We start from the raw sequence: 18799 nt of genomic DNA on the forward strand, positions 1-18799 counted from the left end.
CCCTCCAGACCCTGGAAAAGGCAGCATCACGTCGCATTTCGTAGCTGAAAACGAAAGCAGTGTCACCATCAGCCTTAGAGACTAAGACGGGTCTTAAGAATGAAAACGGTCCAGGCAGTGGGTGGCAGCATGAGCCGGTGCACTGTCCCAGAGCACATGTTGGGACTACCTGTGTCAAGACGAAAAGCCTCCCCTTGGACCCGGCTAAGAATGTGTCCCACAGACAGTCGAGATTTGCACACTTCTACCGAGACCCCCCAAGGATGTTCAATGACACTGGAGGAGCAAAACGATGGAAGTGACCCAAACACCTGCCAATACAAAACGTTATGAGACATGTTTCTGGTCCAGCCATGTGCTAAAATAACATGTAAGAGTTCATCGTCACCTAGCATGAAGTGAATCTATGTGCGTTGACGTGGAACACCAAAGTATCCGTGAAAAAAGGCAAGGGGCAGAATCACATAGATGGTATGACTCCGCGTGTAAAAATAGACCAGAAAAACGTGTATGGCATACAAACGAACATTTCTGGAAGCACAGGCAAGAAACTGTTCACAGTGATTACTTCTGGGGGCAAAGCTGACTTATTTCTCATTTTATCACGTCCTGTTTATATCTTAAAATACCACATACTTACAACGTACATATTTCTAAAATGAATTAATGCAATCAAAGAACGAATATAGAATAAATCATGGAGCAGAAGGAAAACAAGGACCCTGACTTGGGACAGGTCCCGATCGCTGCGTTTTAAATCAACAACTCATCTTCCATCAATAGCCGCTTTTGAAAACATTCTGCAACATTTCAGTGCGAGTTCGAAACCCTAACACGCTTGCAGGGGGCCGCCTGGCCAACTTCGGGAAGTTCTGCAATCAAGAGCGAGGCTCTCTTTCGAAGGACTGGGTGCACGTGGACTTATCTTAGACACACTGGAACAGGAAGGGGAGAGGCTGCCAGCCCTTGGGAGGAGCAAGCGGCACTCGAACTTTCTTTTCATGTTTCTCTTTTCTGGGGAGATGAGCTCTGGAGGAAGTGGGAGGGGTGCTCCCAGCCCCCACAGGGAAGGCCCTGGCACAGCCCTCTCTGTGCTCTCCTTTCTTCAGGGGTTGGAACAGGAACCATGCACACGGCCTCGCTCGTCATCCCGCCTGGAGAAGGAGAGGACTCCCCCACGGCCTCATTACTAACAATCTGAGCATTTCCAAGAAACTCCCAAGAAAGCTCTCAGTCTTAATTCTGAGAAATTGTTCCACATCCCCAGAAAATCTCTGGAAAACCAAACCCAGGCGGCAGAACACCAAACAGAAAGCCAAGATTTATTTCTAGGGCTTGTGTTGCATCTTGAGCTATCCTTTGACGAATTCTAAGAAACGGGTACTTCCAGCCGCCCGGATTCCGACACGGGAAGGGAAGCTTGCTCACACAGACTCAACAGACAAGGTCCCGGAACCCTGGGGCGGGGGCGCGAGGCGGCGCAGTGTCGGGGCGGCTTACCTGGCACCTTGTCCACGGACGCGAACACGGAGCGCTGCACGGTGGGGTCGCTGCTGCCCCGGCGGCACTGGTCGTAGAAGCGGAAAGGCAGGTGCTGGGAGGAAGAGGAGCCGAGTCTAAACCCCAGGACGTCGGTCGTCGGCTGGATCGGGAGGTCCAGGAGGGCTATGTTCAAACAACACCGTGGTTCATGCTCGTCACGTGGGCCGGGGGTGTAGATGCTGGGGCCGCAGCCGGAGCGGCCGCGGCCCCTGCCGGGCACATCGCGTGGATGGCGTCAAGCAGGCGGCCGGCGGCCTCGAGCTGGGGAGACCGGCGCGACACCGAGGTCCCGCCTGAGCTCAGGACACAGCCGGTGCCTCGCGAGGGATTCAGAAATGGACGCTGGCCAGCGTCCACCTCGGACCCTTGGCTTCCACAGGCAAAAAGACCCTCAGCGAGGCTTCGCTGCGGGGACGACTTTAGACCCCAAAGCAAACGGGGCCAATTCTGCCCTGAAAGTTCAGACACGTACACGCGCACGGGGAGGTGCGTGTGAGGGAGAACATATCCGCGCGTGCGCCTGTGGATTTATGAGTTTGTGCTTATCTGTCACGGTTGCTATCTTCCCTCCCAGAAACAAATCTCATGATAGAGCAATTTGGAGGGGCTTTTTAAAATCAATTGAAGGCATACCCGAGGCGTTCATTCTAACAGCCACTTTACGGCATAATTCTCAATTTTCAGATGAAATATTTAGCCTTCGTGCCAGCGCTGAGAAATTGCTTTACATTAAAAAAAAAAAAAAAAACAACAACAACCCTCTACAAATAAATCTTAAGAGGAAGGACGGAATGATTTAAGTCACTTTGCACATTACAAAATGCTTCTGTAATGATTTCATAGGCCAAGTTTCAGCTAAGCGAGAAAACAAGGGACGCATGGGACACAGGCCTGTGCAAATCAACGGAGCACGCACGGTAAGTAACGCAATCCAGAGCGTCCAGAAACCCGGCCCGCCAAGGGTTTATTTTTAGGTAATCCCTTTAGAAAGCACCCCTCCTCCTCCCTCACTGGGCTGGAACTGCTCCCAGCAGCCACACCAGGATGACCACTGGTGCTCAAACTGAAAGGCGTTGGTGTCTGGAGAACGGCTATTTATAATTTGGGGAGTTGATAGAATGCCTGCTCCCCCGGGGGAACGCCGTGCCATTGGCCCTGGTGAACGGAATGCCCTCGGTACAGAGCCTTTATTTCTAAGAAAGCTCGGGCCTTCCTGCCCAGGGTGGCGCAAGGCCTCATCACACGTTCACCACAGCCCCTGTGAAACGGACGACTTCCAAATTTAGTGCTGGGTCATCGTGGCGCCCTCACCAAGCAGGGCTGCCTCTCAGGAGAGTTGGAGGGAGGGGGCGAGGGATGGGCTTTCAGGAGGAAGTTCCGCACCGGGCTTCTGTCAACCAGCTGTGCGTGTGACTTTGGGCAAGTCAGAGAGCCTCAGTTTACTCTTCTGTAAAATGCACAGGACAGACCCTCCTGATCTTATTAAGGGTTAAGGATCCAGAGTAGCAGAGGAATGTCCAAGCCTTTTGTACACGTAAGCTAGAAGATTCCCGTGTGTGGGAAGCGAACAGCTGTCCCAAACCGACGCCTGTCTGTTCAGGGCCTCTTGCTCGTTCGGGGAGGGTTCTCCTCCCCTCCACGTGGCCCTAGAAACTCTCTAGAAATCACACACCTGGGAAAGGGGAGAGTCTGAGCAGATCCTCCGTTCTGTCACCACAACACGAGTAACTCCTCTAAGCCACACGCGTCCTCCCCGAGCGGTCAGCGTGCGAGCCCGAGGGCCCTGGGGACATCCGCCAGGGCCGGCCACTCACCGGCTATTCTCTGCATCTTCATGCGCCTCGCCTGGATGCGGCCCTTGGCCAGGCGCTGCTTGGCGATGATGCAGCGGATGTGGTCCGAGAAGACGAAGGTGGCCTGGAGGATGGGGAAGGGCTTGGAGTGGGGGCTGGACGCAGGCTTGTGGATGGTGATGTTCAGGGCGCGGCTGTCGTCCTCCACGCCGGTCACCTGCATGTCCTGTGGGGGAAGTGGCAAAAGCAAGGGTGTTCGTTACGTTCGGGAGGAGGGTGGCGGCTCAGAAGCCGTGGGATCCGTGTCTCATCAAGAAAGCGGTTCCCTGGCACTGACTTGGTCAGAAGAGCACACGACTCTTCGTCTTGGGGTCATGAGTTCAAGCCCTACGGTGGGTGTAGAGATTACTTAAATAAATAAATGGAGAGGTTTTTCTTTTTAATGTTTATTTTTGAGAGAGAGAGAGAGAGACAGAGAGAGCACGACTGGGGGAGGAAGGGAGGGAGAGAGAGACACAGACACGCACACACACACACACAGAATCCAAAGCAGGCTCCAGGCTCTGAGCTGTCAGCAGACAGCCTGACACGGAGCTCGAACTCACAAACTGTGAGATCATGACCTGAGCCGAAGTTGGATGCTTAACCGACTGAGCCACCCAGGCGCCCCAATAAATAGTTTTTAAAAAAGAAAGAAAGAAAGAATAAAAAAGAAAAGAATAGAAAAGGAGTTTCCCCAAATTCCCCCAACTCTGCTTTTGCCCGAAAAGAGCAGCCTCCCAAACCAGACCAGGCCTCGCGAACAGGACATGGCAGGCAACACAGGTGCTCACGGGGAGCCCGCGCTGGCTGGGACCCTGCCCCCAAGGACATGGGCTTGCTAGGGAATAAACGGGTGCACTGGCCTCTCCAAGGGACCTCCAATAGCCGGACTGTGGCAGTCCTTCCTCACTTCTGAGAATACTGGAGACAACAACCCAAAATGCCTGTCGCCATTGGCCATGGTCTGAGATACGCGCACTCATCTACTGACCAGCTTCTTCCTGGCTTCTTTTCAGAAGGGGGGGATCCCTGACACCCACACACACGTCTCTGAAGAATTTCTGGTCCCTAACAGAGAATGCTAATCTAAGAAGGGACAGGGAGGGCCACTCAGCAGGCAGTGAAGGAAGCTGCATTTGAAGGGTGTAGAAGAAACTCGCCCATAGCAAGCGTCATAAGGATGAATCCCTCTAAAACCTCAGAAAGGATTTTCTGTATAAAGAATCTGCGTCACACAAGAGTTTGAGGTGATGCAAGATAAAGGCACGAGGCGAGACAGACGTGGAAGTCAGACGTGCTGGAGGAGGTGGGGAACATGAGCTAAAAAGGCTCACGAAGTACGACGGTCGCTGTTTGTGGGCATTAAATCGGGCACAGGGTCCTTGGAAATAGTACCTGCCTCAAAATGTGGCAGCAGATTAGATGGGGTGTTCCACATTTAAGGCGGAGAACCTGGCACACAGGAGTGGCCTGACAAGTAAGTAGCAGCTACTGGAAGGCGACCAAAAGGAAAGGTTGATGTGGCTTTCGTCGTCTGACGGAGGACACGTATTAATCCCTCGAGGGAGAAAAACACTTTCCTGACACTCAATTCTAAAGGAAATTGATCATAAGTCTAGATACGTAAGACGTACTAAGTCACCTAACGGACAACCTCTTACAGGGTAGTCTTTTTTTTTTTTTAAATGGAAGATTCTTCGTCGAGTTTCTCGCATCCCCCTCTGTAAAAGACCTTTTTTAAAGGGAGAGATCTTCAAAAAGAGGAGGCTGGGGAAAAGGTTGCAACAGCATCCAGGAACACGTGGGCGACTCCCTTAGAGAGCGGGATGCTGACAGTGGGTCACACTGTGCAGAGGGGGGAACGCAGGTCAGCCTGGGCGAGACCTTGCCGGCGACCACGCACTGCCCAGCAAGGGAACAGCCTGCCTTGGAGCAGGGCACGTCTCGGACCTGGAAGGTTCTCCTCCATATCTGGGGACGGGGCGGGGTGGGGGAGGGGTGTGTGTGTGTGACAGGGGGTGGGGACTGGAAGGCTGTTTTCAACACTGCTGGTTCTTCCTTTCATTCAGTTATGGAGCTGACATTAGTCACCTGCCAATAAGAAAACCCACAAACCATACGAAAACCCACGTCCCAACTTGCGTTTGGCGACTTAGAGCCCATGCCTCCTAGAAAAGGGGTGAGGACGGGCCACGCTCCTAAACTGTCAGGGGCAACAATCGCTTTAGAGAGGAATCTGGCAGCGTCTATGAACGCTGAAAATAGGCACGCCCCAGCTTCTTGGAGACCGCCTAGGGAAGCCCTCGCTTGCACGTGGAAATAAGGACGGTTCTCTTCGAGGCAGCATTGTCTGTAAAGGTAACGATCTGGCGACAGCCACGGGGCACTGGCTAACTGTGCCTCAGCTCGGTCACACAGCAGTGAAAAGAACATCAGAGAGCCTGCACATAATACGCGGTCAGCTCTAAGACATATATCTCCTGGGGGGGCGGGGGGAGTTTAGAATACGCTCAGCGTGACACTATTAAACACACACACACACACACACACACTCTCTCTCTCTCTCTCAAGTACGTGTTTATAAACAGCATGTGCGGTTATATTTATATGTGCGTTTATTTATATGTGCAGCAGCTCTGGAAGGCCCATACTGATAATGCAGGAGAAAGTTGAAGAATTGAGGGTTTGGGTCAAAGCACACTTGACCCTTATCTGTGCAGTATTTTCACTTTTTTTTTTCAATAACAATCTGTTCATGTAGTCCTTGTGTCATCAGAAATTAACCGTAGAGACAGATGATTCGTGTGTGTGTGTGTGTGTGTGTGTGTGTATGTGTATGTGTGTGCACAGCCAGCCAAGAAGAGCTCCCAGGCTTCCTGGCCATCATACCTGCAGCAGGCCTGCGAACTTGACCACTCCCCAGCCAAGCCTGGACACATCGGGTTCCACTAAGCTCATCTGGTAAATATCGACAGCCAGGAATCGCTGGACCATCCCGCCATCCTTGGTGATCACGGTGCACGCGATCAGGTCACTGTTGTCTGTGAACAGGGAGAGGGAGAACAAAATGAGGGGCAGTCCAGCGGCCCAGTCTGACGGAGACGGGCGCTCAGACTGACTCGCTGGGCGGCAGCGTTTGGCGGGCAGAGTCCAGATCTGGAGGCACACACACACCTGAGACTGAGGCCCTCCCCTGAGTCTCGCGGGGCGACCTGGGATGATGCCCACCCCTCTCAAAGTGATGGCTGAGTAAGGTACGTAAGGCATTATTAGTACAATGTTTACCACGCACCAGGCGCTCAAACTGTAGCTAAGAAAACTCAACTGAGGATCCTGGTAACGTTTCAGTGCTTCCTTGCAGACAGATGATGGGTGGCAAGCTGTGACGGTGTTTGCCTGAATTAAGGGAAGGCGCAGGAGAACAAGAGTGCCCTGCTTGGTTCTAGAACTGTCGTACTTCCAATCTGGTGTCTGGCAACTGAGAGCTGACCTTTGTACTAGATGCTGTGTGATTCTGGGCAAGGCACTTGGCCCCTGTGAACCAGAGTTTTCCATCTGTATGATGGGAATAATCTCCCTTATTCTGAGATGCTTGGTGCTTCATGTATACACACACACACACACACACACACACACACACACACACATATATTTTTTTTGAGAGAGCGAGCGAGACAGGATCTTAAGCAGGCTCCATGCTCAGCACAGACCCCAACAGTGGGCTAGGCTCCACGACCCTGGAATCATGACTAGGGCTGAAATCAAGAGTCGGACACTCAACCAACGGAGCCAACCAGGCTCCCCAAGATGTTTTGTGCTTTAAAGGAGAACCGCATTTAACACAGAATCCTTGCCGTGTGCTGGGCCCCTTCTCTTACTTGGAAATCATCCTCAAATTCGAGGTCTAACTTAGTGCCTGTCCTTGATGGCTTTGACATCACCAGAGTAAGACAAGACCGTTAAATCTACTGTCTGCTTTGAATTGCCTCCAATGGAATCCTCTGCCAAATTTTTTTTTTTTTAAATAGCCCAAACAGGAAACAACCTAAATGTCCCCAAACAGGGGAAAAATTTGAGTATGATTTTTTTTCCCATCACATGCAAAATTATCTACCCATTTAAAAATTATGTTTAACCAAACTGTGAACAATAGTTGCCTATGGAAAGGGAAGTGAGAATGGTCGGCGGGGGGTGGGGGGGCGGGGGGAGTGCATATGTGGGGTGGGGGCATCGATGGCAGAACTTAAATCTTTGTACTATATAGCACTGTATTCCTTGAAATTATTTTAAATAGCTATTTTTTGAGACAGAACATGGGAGGAAGGGAAGGGCAGAAAGAGAGGGGGAGAGAGAGAATCCCAAGCAGTCTTCTTGCTCAGTGCAGAGCCTGACTCGGGGCTTAAACCCACGAACCGTGAGATCACGACCTGAGCCGAAACCAAGACTCGGAGGCTCAAGCGACTGAGTCACCCAGGCGCCCCTCCTTGAAATTATTTTAAAATTAGAAATTACTCAAGATGTACTCTTCAAGTACATATTAAAAACCCCAGTATAAAATCCTATTTACAAATAATTGCAACGGCATTGGAAAAGCCACTGAAATTTGAAATGGAAGAGGATAAGAACTGTATTATTCTGATTTTGATGTTGTTGTTTTTTAAAGAAGTATCCCTACAAAGAAAACACAAATGCAGAAAATAAAACGGAAACATGAGGAGACGTTTCTGATGACAAGAATTGTAGATGGGTTTTTTTTCTTCTTCTTGGAAGCAGCTTTACGGAGTTATAATTCATATACCATAAAATGCACCCATTTTAAGCGTACAGCTGGAGTTTTAGCAAATTTACAGCTGTGAGTTACTACATTCCAGCTGTGTGATACCTGAAGCGCCCCAGTGGGTTCTATCGAGAGCACTGTAACCACATATCTGGCTTACGTTATTGGAGGCGGGTGGGTGGGGGAGGGGAGGGAAGGTTACAGAGACAGGAGAACTCTTGGCCCCAGACACACGTGATGACGAACCTGGGCTCAGGTATTCCCCAAGGATTTACCGCCCCTCCCCCCCCCATTTTTACTCTCCATTAAGATCTAGGAAGGACAGGGAAACTCCTCTCCTCTCTCAGCACCACCTTCCTATATACAGCCCCGTTTTAACCCTCTGAAAGTTAATCCGTTTGGGATTGCGGCTTCACGGGGATGGCTTCCTCTGGGCTTTTAAGGGCTTCACGTCTCTGTGCATTCTCCCAGGGGTAGGCCCACCTAGGACAGCCAGCAGCCCCACGGCAAACACCCAACACCAGGTGGGATTAACCCTCGACTTTCTTCATATTCTGTGGCAAGGATCTTGCCCCCTTTCCCAACAACCCAGCCAAGCACCTTAGAAGATTTCTAAAAATTATTTCATCCACAATGTCTAATGTCCCTACTGGCCCTCTGTATTCAGAAGTGGAAGCCAGCATGCCCATTGTTTCCAGCATGTTCTTTGCAGTATGTAGAGTTTATTTTCTTCACTCGGGACTTAAAACGTTTTCCTCAACGACAAGGTTTTACTTTTCTATGTAGAAAACAAAATGGTGAGGGATGCTTTTTCTTTCCCTTTCCCCTTTCTCCCATCCCCTGCCCCCCCCCCCCCCCCAACAAGCAGGAAGGCGGAATCCTAGGATTTCTTCTCTCTTCACATCCACAGAGGATGTGCCCCTCACGGCGTGACCGGGGAAGGCAGACACAGCTGTGGTGGCAATGGGCAATGTCAACGGGGTTTTGTCTGAAACAGTGGGATTTGGGCGCAGGCACCACCCTCATAAAGCCTGGGGTCCTTGAGAGCTTCGGGGGGCCAAAAAGGGACCCACTATCTCTGCCCCCAAGAACAAAAAAGGAAGGACAAAACCCCAAAGCGGAACAACGTTCAGAAATGCAATTGAGACATCAACCCCCCCTCCCTCTCCCCGTGAGGCATTTCATAAGAAAAGTAAAAGGCAACCGTCCCCGGGGAGCCAGGACCTCCAGAGTGGGGGAGCCTCTGGCTTTTCAGAAGCTTTGGGGGCACCTAAGGGAAAACAAAGTGGAGTCCTCAGGGAGACCAGGCAATGCTGTGGGGGCTCATCTGTGGGCCTCCTGGTGTCATCTTGGGGAACTCCTCCCCCGCCCCACCACAGCCCTCTGCTGCTCCCACACTGGCTATGGGTATTCTCATCTAAAGCCCTGGGGACAGGGGCTGTCTGCTCATCTCTGGATGTCTTGGGGGGAGGGCGGCCCAGGGGAGGGGCTGCTGAACGGAACCCAGTCCCACCCACGGTCTAGTCCGAGGGCTGCTGCCTTCACGCAGGCACCCTGGATTTTGCTCCACTACAGAGGGGCCATCAGGGTGGAGGTACTGGGAGGGATGTGGGGACATGGGGAGGACTGTCAGGGTGTGGTGATCCCATGAGCCTCCCTGCCTGACCCCCAGGAACAGCCTGTGGCCCCGGGGAAGCACGGGCACTGCCCCGATCTTGCTGCCCATGTGAACCTCCTGGGTCCCGCCCCTACCAACTCCACTTTTTCAAAAGGGGTGGAGCCTAGGGTTCTAGTTTAAAATTTTACAGGGGAGCCTGGGTGGCTCAGCTGCTTAAACATCCGACTTCGGCTCAGGTCATGATCTTACCATTCTTGAGTTTGGGGCCGGCACCAAGCTCTGTGCTGACAGCTCAGAGCCTGGAGCCTGCCTCGGATCCTCTGTCTCCCTCCCTCTCTGCCCCTCCCCCACTCGCTCGCTCTCTTTCGCAAAAAAATAAAACAATAAAATCTAAAATGATAATAAAATAAAATAAATAAATACATAAAAATAAAAATTTACAGGAAATCGCCAGAAGACAACATAGGGGAATCCTCATGTGATCTTGGGGGCAGGGCAGGGGTTTCTTAAAAAAGAAGTACGAGGGGCACCTGGGTGGCTCAGTCGGTGAAGCATCCGACTTCAGCTCAGGTCATGATCTCACGGTTTATGAGTTCAAGCCCTGCACTGGTCTCAGTGCTGACAGCTCAGAGCCTGGAGCCTGCTTCCAATTCTGTGTCTCCCTCTCTCTCCGCCCCTCCCCTGCTTGCACTTTGTCTCTCTCTCAAAAATAACCATTAAAAAATAAATAAATAAAAAAGAAGAATCAACACATACAAAAAATAAATGAATACAAGATCGGCAAACTGATTACAGCAATGTTAACACTTAACTCCCATATAACAAGTGACTTTATAGGCCGGGCAAAACAGTTGCAAAATACCTCTAAGAGACAAATGATCTTGCAGCAAATGGTGAAGGAGTCCCAGGGGCCATTCAGAGACAGGAGAATGGGGGCAGCCAGTAAACACACAACAAGGTGCTCGGCCTCACGAGAACACAGGGAAAAAGTTTTAAGCAAGACACCACCTTCTACCCATCGACGGGGAGGTGACAAGTGGTGAGGACACAGAAAAACTGACAAAGATTTCCCAAGAGCTCTAGGAGAACAAATTAACATAGACATTTTGAAAGGGCAAATTAGCATTCTTTATTTAAAGTGAAACTTTCACACCACATGACCTGGCAACTGGTATGTTCCCAAGAAAAACACACACGAGGGCCAAGAGGCATGAACAAGTATGGTGATAGCAGGATTTGGGTCTAGAGTGACCCAAATGTCCTACAATAAGGGATAGCCTAAAACAAACAAACAAACAAAAAACAAATAACCCAAACAAACAAAAAAACCACAAAAAACGTGCACGTTCATTCAGCGCAAAAACATGGCAACAACAAGGAACGACTCAGATTCCCGGCAATTTCAACACGGTCAAGTCTCAAGAACATACTGTTGACTGGAAAAAGCAAGCTGCAGCCTGACATGCACAGTGTTAACGCAGTTCGTGTAAAATTAAACCTCGCCAAACCGTGCCGTGTATGTTCTATGGGTTCCAGCATGTGGGTGGTAAAAGAGAGAGTGTTAGGAAAACGGCTGGCAGGGTGCACAGTGATTGCCTTTTTGGAGGGGATGAGGTGGGATTAAGGGTGAGGGGGTCAAGGTCATTTTATGCTGTCTGTGGTAGCAAAGAGGAAAGTGAATCTCTTTCCACGTCCCTCCACAAGGGGCCTCAGGCCCTTCTGGGGCCCGACAAGGGTTGGGAAGCAGCACCAGGCTGAGCTGTTGGCCCGGGGGCTCTGCCTGATCTGGAAGGCGGTGACAATCATCACAAACGGAGCGACGACAAGAAGCTGGGGTCTCTCCAACGGCCCCTCTGGGTACACAGGCATGCACATTTCCAAACCGACCGGAAGATGTGTGTGAGCCCGAGAAATCCGGTCAGGCATCGTCCTAGGCGGCCAGACCGAGAAGCACAAGGCTAGCCAGTGCCCCCAGCGTGCTCAGGACCACAGAACACGGCGGAGGCCAAGTCTGCAACTGGGAAGAGACGGCACCCTACAGATACAGGGAGGACAGAGGTCTCCATCGAAGCCCAGGGCCCCGGAGGTGTGGCTTGCCTCCTGGTGGGGCCTCGCTCCAGGGAGACAGGACCGGCCCCCCTACTCCTGGGCACTCACTGCTTCTGTTCCCTTTCTTTGCCATTTTATTTGAAGATATTTAGAGGGTCCTTCTCTTTGCATAACACATTCCTGCGCTCCCACTGAAAAAGCTGTGACCTTCTTGACAGAGGATCATTAAGTCTCCCCTGTCCACCCCCCACCAGAGGCAACCACCATCCCGGTTTATGGGCATCCACCCCCAGCGCGTTTCCAAGTGTGGCGACGCTCTCCCCGCCTTGTCCGTCAGTCACAAAGGGGAGGGAGCACGGCACGTGCTCGGCCTCATGCTCCTGCCACGTACCCATGCATTTCGGTGACACATTCGAACACAGGCCCGCCTCACTCCTGGTCACAGCCACGCTCTCTAATGACTCTCTGACCGAACAGCTCCCCAGCTGATGGTCATTCAGGTTGTTCATAAGCTTTGCGGCAACAGAGGAAGGAACCTCCTTGTCCGTATGTGCACGTGAGAGTAAATCTATAGCAGCAAAGGAGGGCCTATGCTTCCTTCTCTTGAAGGCACTCACGTTCTACTAAAATAAATTTATTTAAAAAGGAAACGTCATATCATTACCATGAGCGAAAAACCAGATTTATGATAAATTGACTGTGAAACAGATTGAGACCCTTTTATTAAACTGTAGCCGAAAGTCTGCTCTTCGGATTCAAAGAGAGACCCAAGAGTTCTACAAGTTCAAAGACAAACTAGAGCCAATCTGAGACCTCCCTGATATAATCGAAGGAACCAGAGGAGAAGTGAAATGGGTTTTCTTATGGACTGTTCCTTTTTTTTTTTTTTTTTTTTTAAGTTTATTTATTTCTCTGAGAGAAAGAGCACACGCATGAGTAGGGGAGGGGGAGAGAGAGAGAGAGAGAGAGAGAGAGAATCCCAAGCAGGCTCCGTGCTGTCAGCTCAGAGCCTGATGCACGGGGCTTGAACCCATGAACCATAGGATCTTGACCTCAGCAGATATCAAGAGTTAGATGCTTAACTGACTGAGCCCCCAGGGGCTCCCTTATGGACCATTCTTTCCAGCACCAACCCCACCTTACACACTCTTCTTAGAGTGAGGCCTTGGCCCTCTTCCCACCAAGTGCTGGGGTCTATGTCCTTTCTCCTGGAACCTGGGTGGGCCTCTGCGACCGCCTGGACCGAAAGACAACAGTCGACGTGATCCCACGTGGTTTCCAAGGCAAGGTCTCCAAACGCCCTTGGAACCAACTTATCCACCATGCTCTGCAGAAGCCCAAGCAGCCACACGGACACCCGCAGACACAGAGCAAGACCCGGGGCCCAACTTGCCAGCCCCCGGCTGATGCCACGTGGAGCGGAGTAGCGCTGCGGAGCCCCGCTGGGCAAATTATAGACCTGTGAGCAACATGAGTGACCCTAGCTGTTGGAGGTGACCCAAGACGCTCACTTCTAGGGTTGGTTGTCACTCAGCGGTGAAGAACTGCACGAGTGGTCACCGTGATGGACTGTAATCGTGTGCGGAATCCAGGCACTCCCGAGACGCTGACTTCCTCCGGCGCCACCAAGAGACCGCACACCATGTCCTGGAAGACTAATCTGGAGAAACAGCTCGGGGCTGGCCAAGCGGGACGCGGGAAAGGTTCTGCAGGGTTTAGCGGCATGGACGGAAAGCAAGGCAGACATGTTCCTGCAGAAGGCGTCGAGGGAGAGGAGGAGAAACGGAACACGTGTGAAGGAGCCACCTTACCACGAAGCACAGGATCGGTACAAGCATCTTGGGCTTGGGGCCGTGGGACCCGGCCTCAGATTCAAGCTCTGCCACTAACAACTATGTGACGCTAAAGCCACTTCCTTCTGTGGGTCCCAGGTTCCTCCCTTAGGAAATCGAGACCTAACCCTTGCAGGGCCGTCGAGGGGATGGGGGAGAGGCCCGGGGCCACTCGGCTCGCAGGGCCCGGCGCGCGTCACGGACACCAGCTGGGCGGCCTTCACCAGCCACGGCTGCTGCCTGGTGGCACCCTAGCTCTCGGGAGCCACGCTTCTCTAGTCAGAGCCCTCCGGCCCGGGGCAAAGTCACGCCTTCTGAATGGAGGCTCTAGACTAAGCGAGGCTGGAGGGACAAAATGATTCATGGTCTTGGGTTGTTTCTCAGAACTGCTACGGGCTCACGGGTAGGTGAGTGACAAGGGCCCCTGGCCTCTCTGAGGGCCTCCCCCCCCAATCCGTGGTTGTCCCTCTAACCTGTCACTCTCCACTGCATCTACCCAACTCACCCCCGACCATGCCCCATTGCCTGCCAATATCCCATCTACCCCTTCCCTCCTGGTTGAGGCCCGCTTCCTGTCTAGACATAAGAAGGCCCTAAGAAGGCAGGGCCCTGGCCGGTCTCTTCACTGCTGTGTACCCCCAGGAAGGTTCTGGGCAGGGGGAGGCACTGAAGAAGTCTTTGTCAACGAGATGGAGGGATGCCAGTGTCTTTTGGTCCTCCGGTTTGGAGGCAAAGGACTTCCCGACCAGCTGTCATTTCAGTTTCTGGGCTGAGGCCTTCCTCCACGGCTCCCCCCGACAGGCCGTGGCTCATTACTGAGCAATAAGTGGGGCTGATTGACTTTTGCTGTATTTAAATAATCCCTTCATGATAAAATATGGAAGCCAATACGGTAATTTAATTCTTGGCGTTGGTGGCTCCAAATGCATTTAGAAGCGAAGTCTTGATCCTTACGGTGGGATTTCTAGGCCGGCTGAATCCCAGCGCTTTGAAATCTAATACTCTGGGCTTTAGAGTCAATTCTTGGAACGCCACCACAGCTGGAGTTTAGATTAGCAACTCCGTATCACTACCAAGCCTCTCAGGCTCCTGCTGTTAACCAGAGGTCAGGACGGGTCCCCGGATTCCTTGAGGAAGGCAGGCCACCCTGGGATTCCTAGACACCGGGCCCATCGCGAGACTTCACAGCTGATAGGAGACCAGGATTTCTTGGTGCACAGAAAGCCACATGACTGCTTTCTCGAGGAATGCGGGGTCCAAGAGTGGCCTGGCTTTCTATTCTAGGATCTGTAGGCGTGCCTGGGATCAGAGAGGCTAAGATTAGTTAAAATGGGATTACGGACCCTCCCCGGAGTCAATGGCTCTGTCCAGTGGGGATTTGGTCCTCTACAATCGCATACGGAAAGACTGTCAGGGCTGGGGTTGAGGGTAGGGGACCCCTATCGACGGCTGCTGGCCTCATGACAACGTGTGTGGAGGGCTCCTGTATAGATGCCGGGCACTGAGTTCCCACCTGACATGCTCCCCAGGATCCTGTAAGGTGGGTTCACCACAGAGGACACAAACGCAGGACATCAAGTAACCTCCCAAGGACACATGACTGATAACGACACATGCAACAGGAAGCCAGAGTGAACATGGGACCTTCCCACCATCCGGAACAAGCTGATTGTAACCCGGATCCCGGTCCTGTGGATGCGGCCAGAGAGAGGACCGATCCTCGTTTCCCTCAGAAAGGGGGTATCCCCAACCTGGGCTAGCTCCTGAGGATGCAGGACGCTGGCTGGCTCTGGCAGGGGGACAGTCAGATGGCCCGGGCTCTCGACAGGCAGGCCCCAGGGGTTCTCGTCTCCCGGTGGCTGACATCGCGGAGCCACCCACGTGGTCCTGGACCGTTCTCGCGAAGTTTCCCCTTCACCGGGCACTTGGTGGCCCCCTCAAGTGGCAGACCTGGGCCCTTCTCTAGGGGAAGGACAAAATTCGCTTCTCTTTCACCCTGGAGCCTCCCCCTTCCTGCCACGGAAGGTGGACTCATGCTGGGCACTCAGGCCGCCCCTCAGGCTCCGTTCAGGAGCAGGGATACGGTGGGAGCAAGGTAAGCCGAGCCCAGGGGCTCACGGGGTCTCCACACTCGCACACAGATGGCAACCCTCTGGAGCTGTCCGACGCTCTGAAAACTGGCCTGTGTGAGACACAGAAGGTGCTCTATGGCAGTGAATAAAGCTTTGACAGGGGCTCCAGGGAAAGCCAGCCTGGCACGGCTCCCCGATGACAGAATGCAGCTGAGGGGAGAGGCCTTAACTGACCAGCAATGCATGGCTGGGAAGCGACTGATGACTCACCGGGCTCAGGCTGGCTCTCCGGGGGGCCTGGGGGAAGAGTTAGACGCAGGCCCCCGGGGCGGTCCATCAGAAGCCCGGCGGGGAAGGGCGGTCCATCTCCCAGTGTCACCACTCCGTCAACATGCACTACCAAAATGAAAATGACAGACGCGCTGGGGCGTAAGAGATCACACACGCAAGTCCCGAGGGCTCTGAAAAGGGTGCCTCGTGCTGGGGGCAGACAGGCACCGGGCCCTGGCAAATTCTACAGACCCACCCTAGGAGAATGGTCTTGCATGAGCAACCCCAGACCTTCCTGAGCCTGATTAATGCCAGGGGGAGACTCCAGGCAAGACCCGGGACATTCTGATGTCAAAACAAGAATGAGAGTCAACTGTTTCCGCGTAGGGTGCGAACAAGCACGCTCAATTAGCTTGGCTGCTTCTCCTGACAGTCAGATCAATCCTTTGAAGAAAATTAAGTAACCGTTTCTCCATCAACCCACGGACAGCTTATGGGTTATTTGCTCCAAGTAGCAATCAATTACTTTGTCTTCTTTGAAGCTCCCTAAAGCCTTCCTTCCCAGCACAGCTTGGGGGCAGCTGTAAAGTGCTATGCTTCCTGGATGGAGAGCAGGTCTTGGAACATTTCTACCACCAGGCACAGGAGTCAGGTCCCTTCAAGAACAAAGGGAAAAAAAAACGCACCGGTGATGGTCCCCTGATGTGCAAAGGGATGCAGATATTAGGACAGGTGCCGGAATCCAGTCACCCGCGGAAACTGTAACCGAGTGCTGGCTCTAGATTTCCACCAGGTCAGCGGGGCTGCCCCAACAGCTGCCACGCTCACCACCTGGCCTTGGGCCCCCTCTCCACGCACCCCTACCAAGAGCACCAAGAGGCAAGCGCCTGAAGCCCTGCTCAGACACCTCTGCGGTCTTGTGCTGCATTCCGACTCTGCCTCTCCCGTAACCACGGCTCTCGACGCGGGGGAGCCACGTGGGGACAGCCACGCGCCAGGCGTCGGGGGCTGCCCGCCTGGAGAGGAGGCGTAGCCCTGCCACTTCCTGGTTGCGGTGACCCTGGGCACGTGACCCGGGGCACACGGCGGCCTCATCTGTAGGCCAGGGTAATAAACCGACTTTATGGCTCCACTTGGTGATGCGTGTGCTGACGTACTGAGGGAGAAGGGTACCGAGGCCTGCAATGTGTCACACGTTGAAACAAAGAAAAGAAGGAAAGCGGTGGTGGATGGAGAAGCAGATACGCGATCAAACGCGCAGAGCGGAAGGGTGGTGGGAGAACCGTTCGGTGTCACCTATCACCGCAAGGCCGTCTGCTGTGCGATTCGTTCAAGTCGGCGGTGTGCTGGACTGTTTTCAGAATAAAACGCCGGGGGCTGAACGGACCTGCTCGGGTTGTCAGGGAAGTCACACAAGCACACAGCGGCGTTGGGACACGGGGCTGGGCAATCAACGGTGATTCTTCACCGACCCCCTGTGTATCACGCTTAATGCAGTTACTGTAGCTCGTCACCCATAGCGCTCTTTCTAGTGATCCCTGACCTTGCAGAATCTTACCATCACCCCGTGGACTCCAGGGCCACCAAGGACATGACGTCCATGCTGACTGTGTTGATATGGGGCGGGGGCGGGGGGGGGGTCTGTCATATGTTCATTCAGCAATTACTCAAGCAACGATGTGTCAATGTCTTCGTGACTGTAAATGACCCCAGAGCAACAACCAACTGGAAGGAAGGCACTGGTGCCTTTTCAGACAGGGAAGCCTGAGGCGTGGGGGAGGCCGGCTGTCTGTCCTAGGTGCCCACAGGCTGGGGACAGTCCTGGGCTGGGGCTCAGCTCCATCTGCTTCCAGAGGAGGGGTTTTCCATGGCCACTTCCTTTCTCTTGCTTGAAAAGCACACGCCATGTCTAGTAAAATAACGTGACCTATTTTCACAAGGTGGCCAAGAAAACCCATCACATGTCTTCACCTTTCCCCCTTGAGAATTTCAAGAGACTTTCTTCTTGGGAGAACAAAAAGGGAGTAATCTGACTTTTCTTGTTCCCTCTCGCCTAGACGTGAGTGTGTGTGTAGGGGGGGGTGTGGGGAGCTCCCTCCGACTGCTCGAGACATCAGGAGGACTTTTTTTGTTGTTGCAACTTGCAAAAAAGCCTTATTCCCTGTTCCTTCTTTGTACTAAACCAAGTTCACAGACAGACAACTTGGTGAAAACGTAATTCCCAGAAACAGAATCCAAATGAGCAGCAATTCCAAGTAGAGCGTGGCACATCCTCTTTCTTATCAAGAGTGACACAGGGGCTGCCACCAGAGGCACCGCGATCTGATCGTTATAATGCACTGGCGACCACACTTATCTCCCAGAATGCCGCATTTGCATGGCACACTGCATAATTTCCTCTCTGAAAATGGCCCTGTTTAGCACGAGTAAATACAGTTACCTAACTCTGAGGCAGCCGAATGGAATACTTGAGATTTCCAAGAAAAGATTTGAATACCTAAGCTCTCCGCTGCACACTGAGAGACAGACGGACACAGAGTCGACTTGCAGCTTTCGGTATGGCTCCCTCCGGCCTGCTACCACTCAGCAGCCTAGCAGCTGATGCAGAAGCCCCAGTGCCCCTCCCCCCACCCCGTGATTCCTCTGCTCTGGGCCCCCCCACCCCCACCCCAGGATGTGGTCAGGCTGACCTGGGCTCGGATCAAGGCTCTGCCTCTCCCTTGTTCTGTTCCTCCACCTGGTCTTTGCCCGGTGGCTCCTAGGTGCCAGGCACCGGGCGACATAACTCTCATGCAGTGAAGGAG

General features: G+C 52.8%; 1 protein-coding gene across 17 annotated transcripts in view; it reads right to left on the reverse strand.

Annotated features, from left to right (window-relative positions):
* Nucleotides 1–18799, reverse strand: part of CLEC16A (C-type lectin domain containing 16A) — a 202679-nt gene that overhangs the window by 48096 nt on the left and 135784 nt on the right. For 11 of the 17 annotated variants that reach the window (XM_060648495.3, XM_060648492.3, XM_060648491.3 and 8 more), the window contains exons 19-21: nt 6267–6418; nt 3357–3561; nt 1501–1665 (exon numbers count right to left, since the gene is read on the reverse strand). In XM_060648495.3, coding sequence (XP_060504478.1) covers nt 1501–1665; nt 3357–3561; nt 6267–6418 — 522 coding nt within the window. The remainder of the gene's footprint in view (nt 1–1500; nt 1666–3356; nt 3562–6266; nt 6419–18799) is intronic. The other 6 variants (XR_009614839.3, XR_009614840.3, XR_009614841.3 and 3 more) reach the window with 1 other exon arrangement.

This window comes from Panthera onca, chromosome E3 (genome assembly GCF_046562875.1).
Source record: "Panthera onca isolate mPanOnc1 chromosome E3, mPanOnc1 haplotype 2, whole genome shotgun sequence".
Lineage (NCBI taxonomy): Eukaryota > Metazoa > Chordata > Mammalia > Carnivora > Felidae > Panthera > Panthera onca.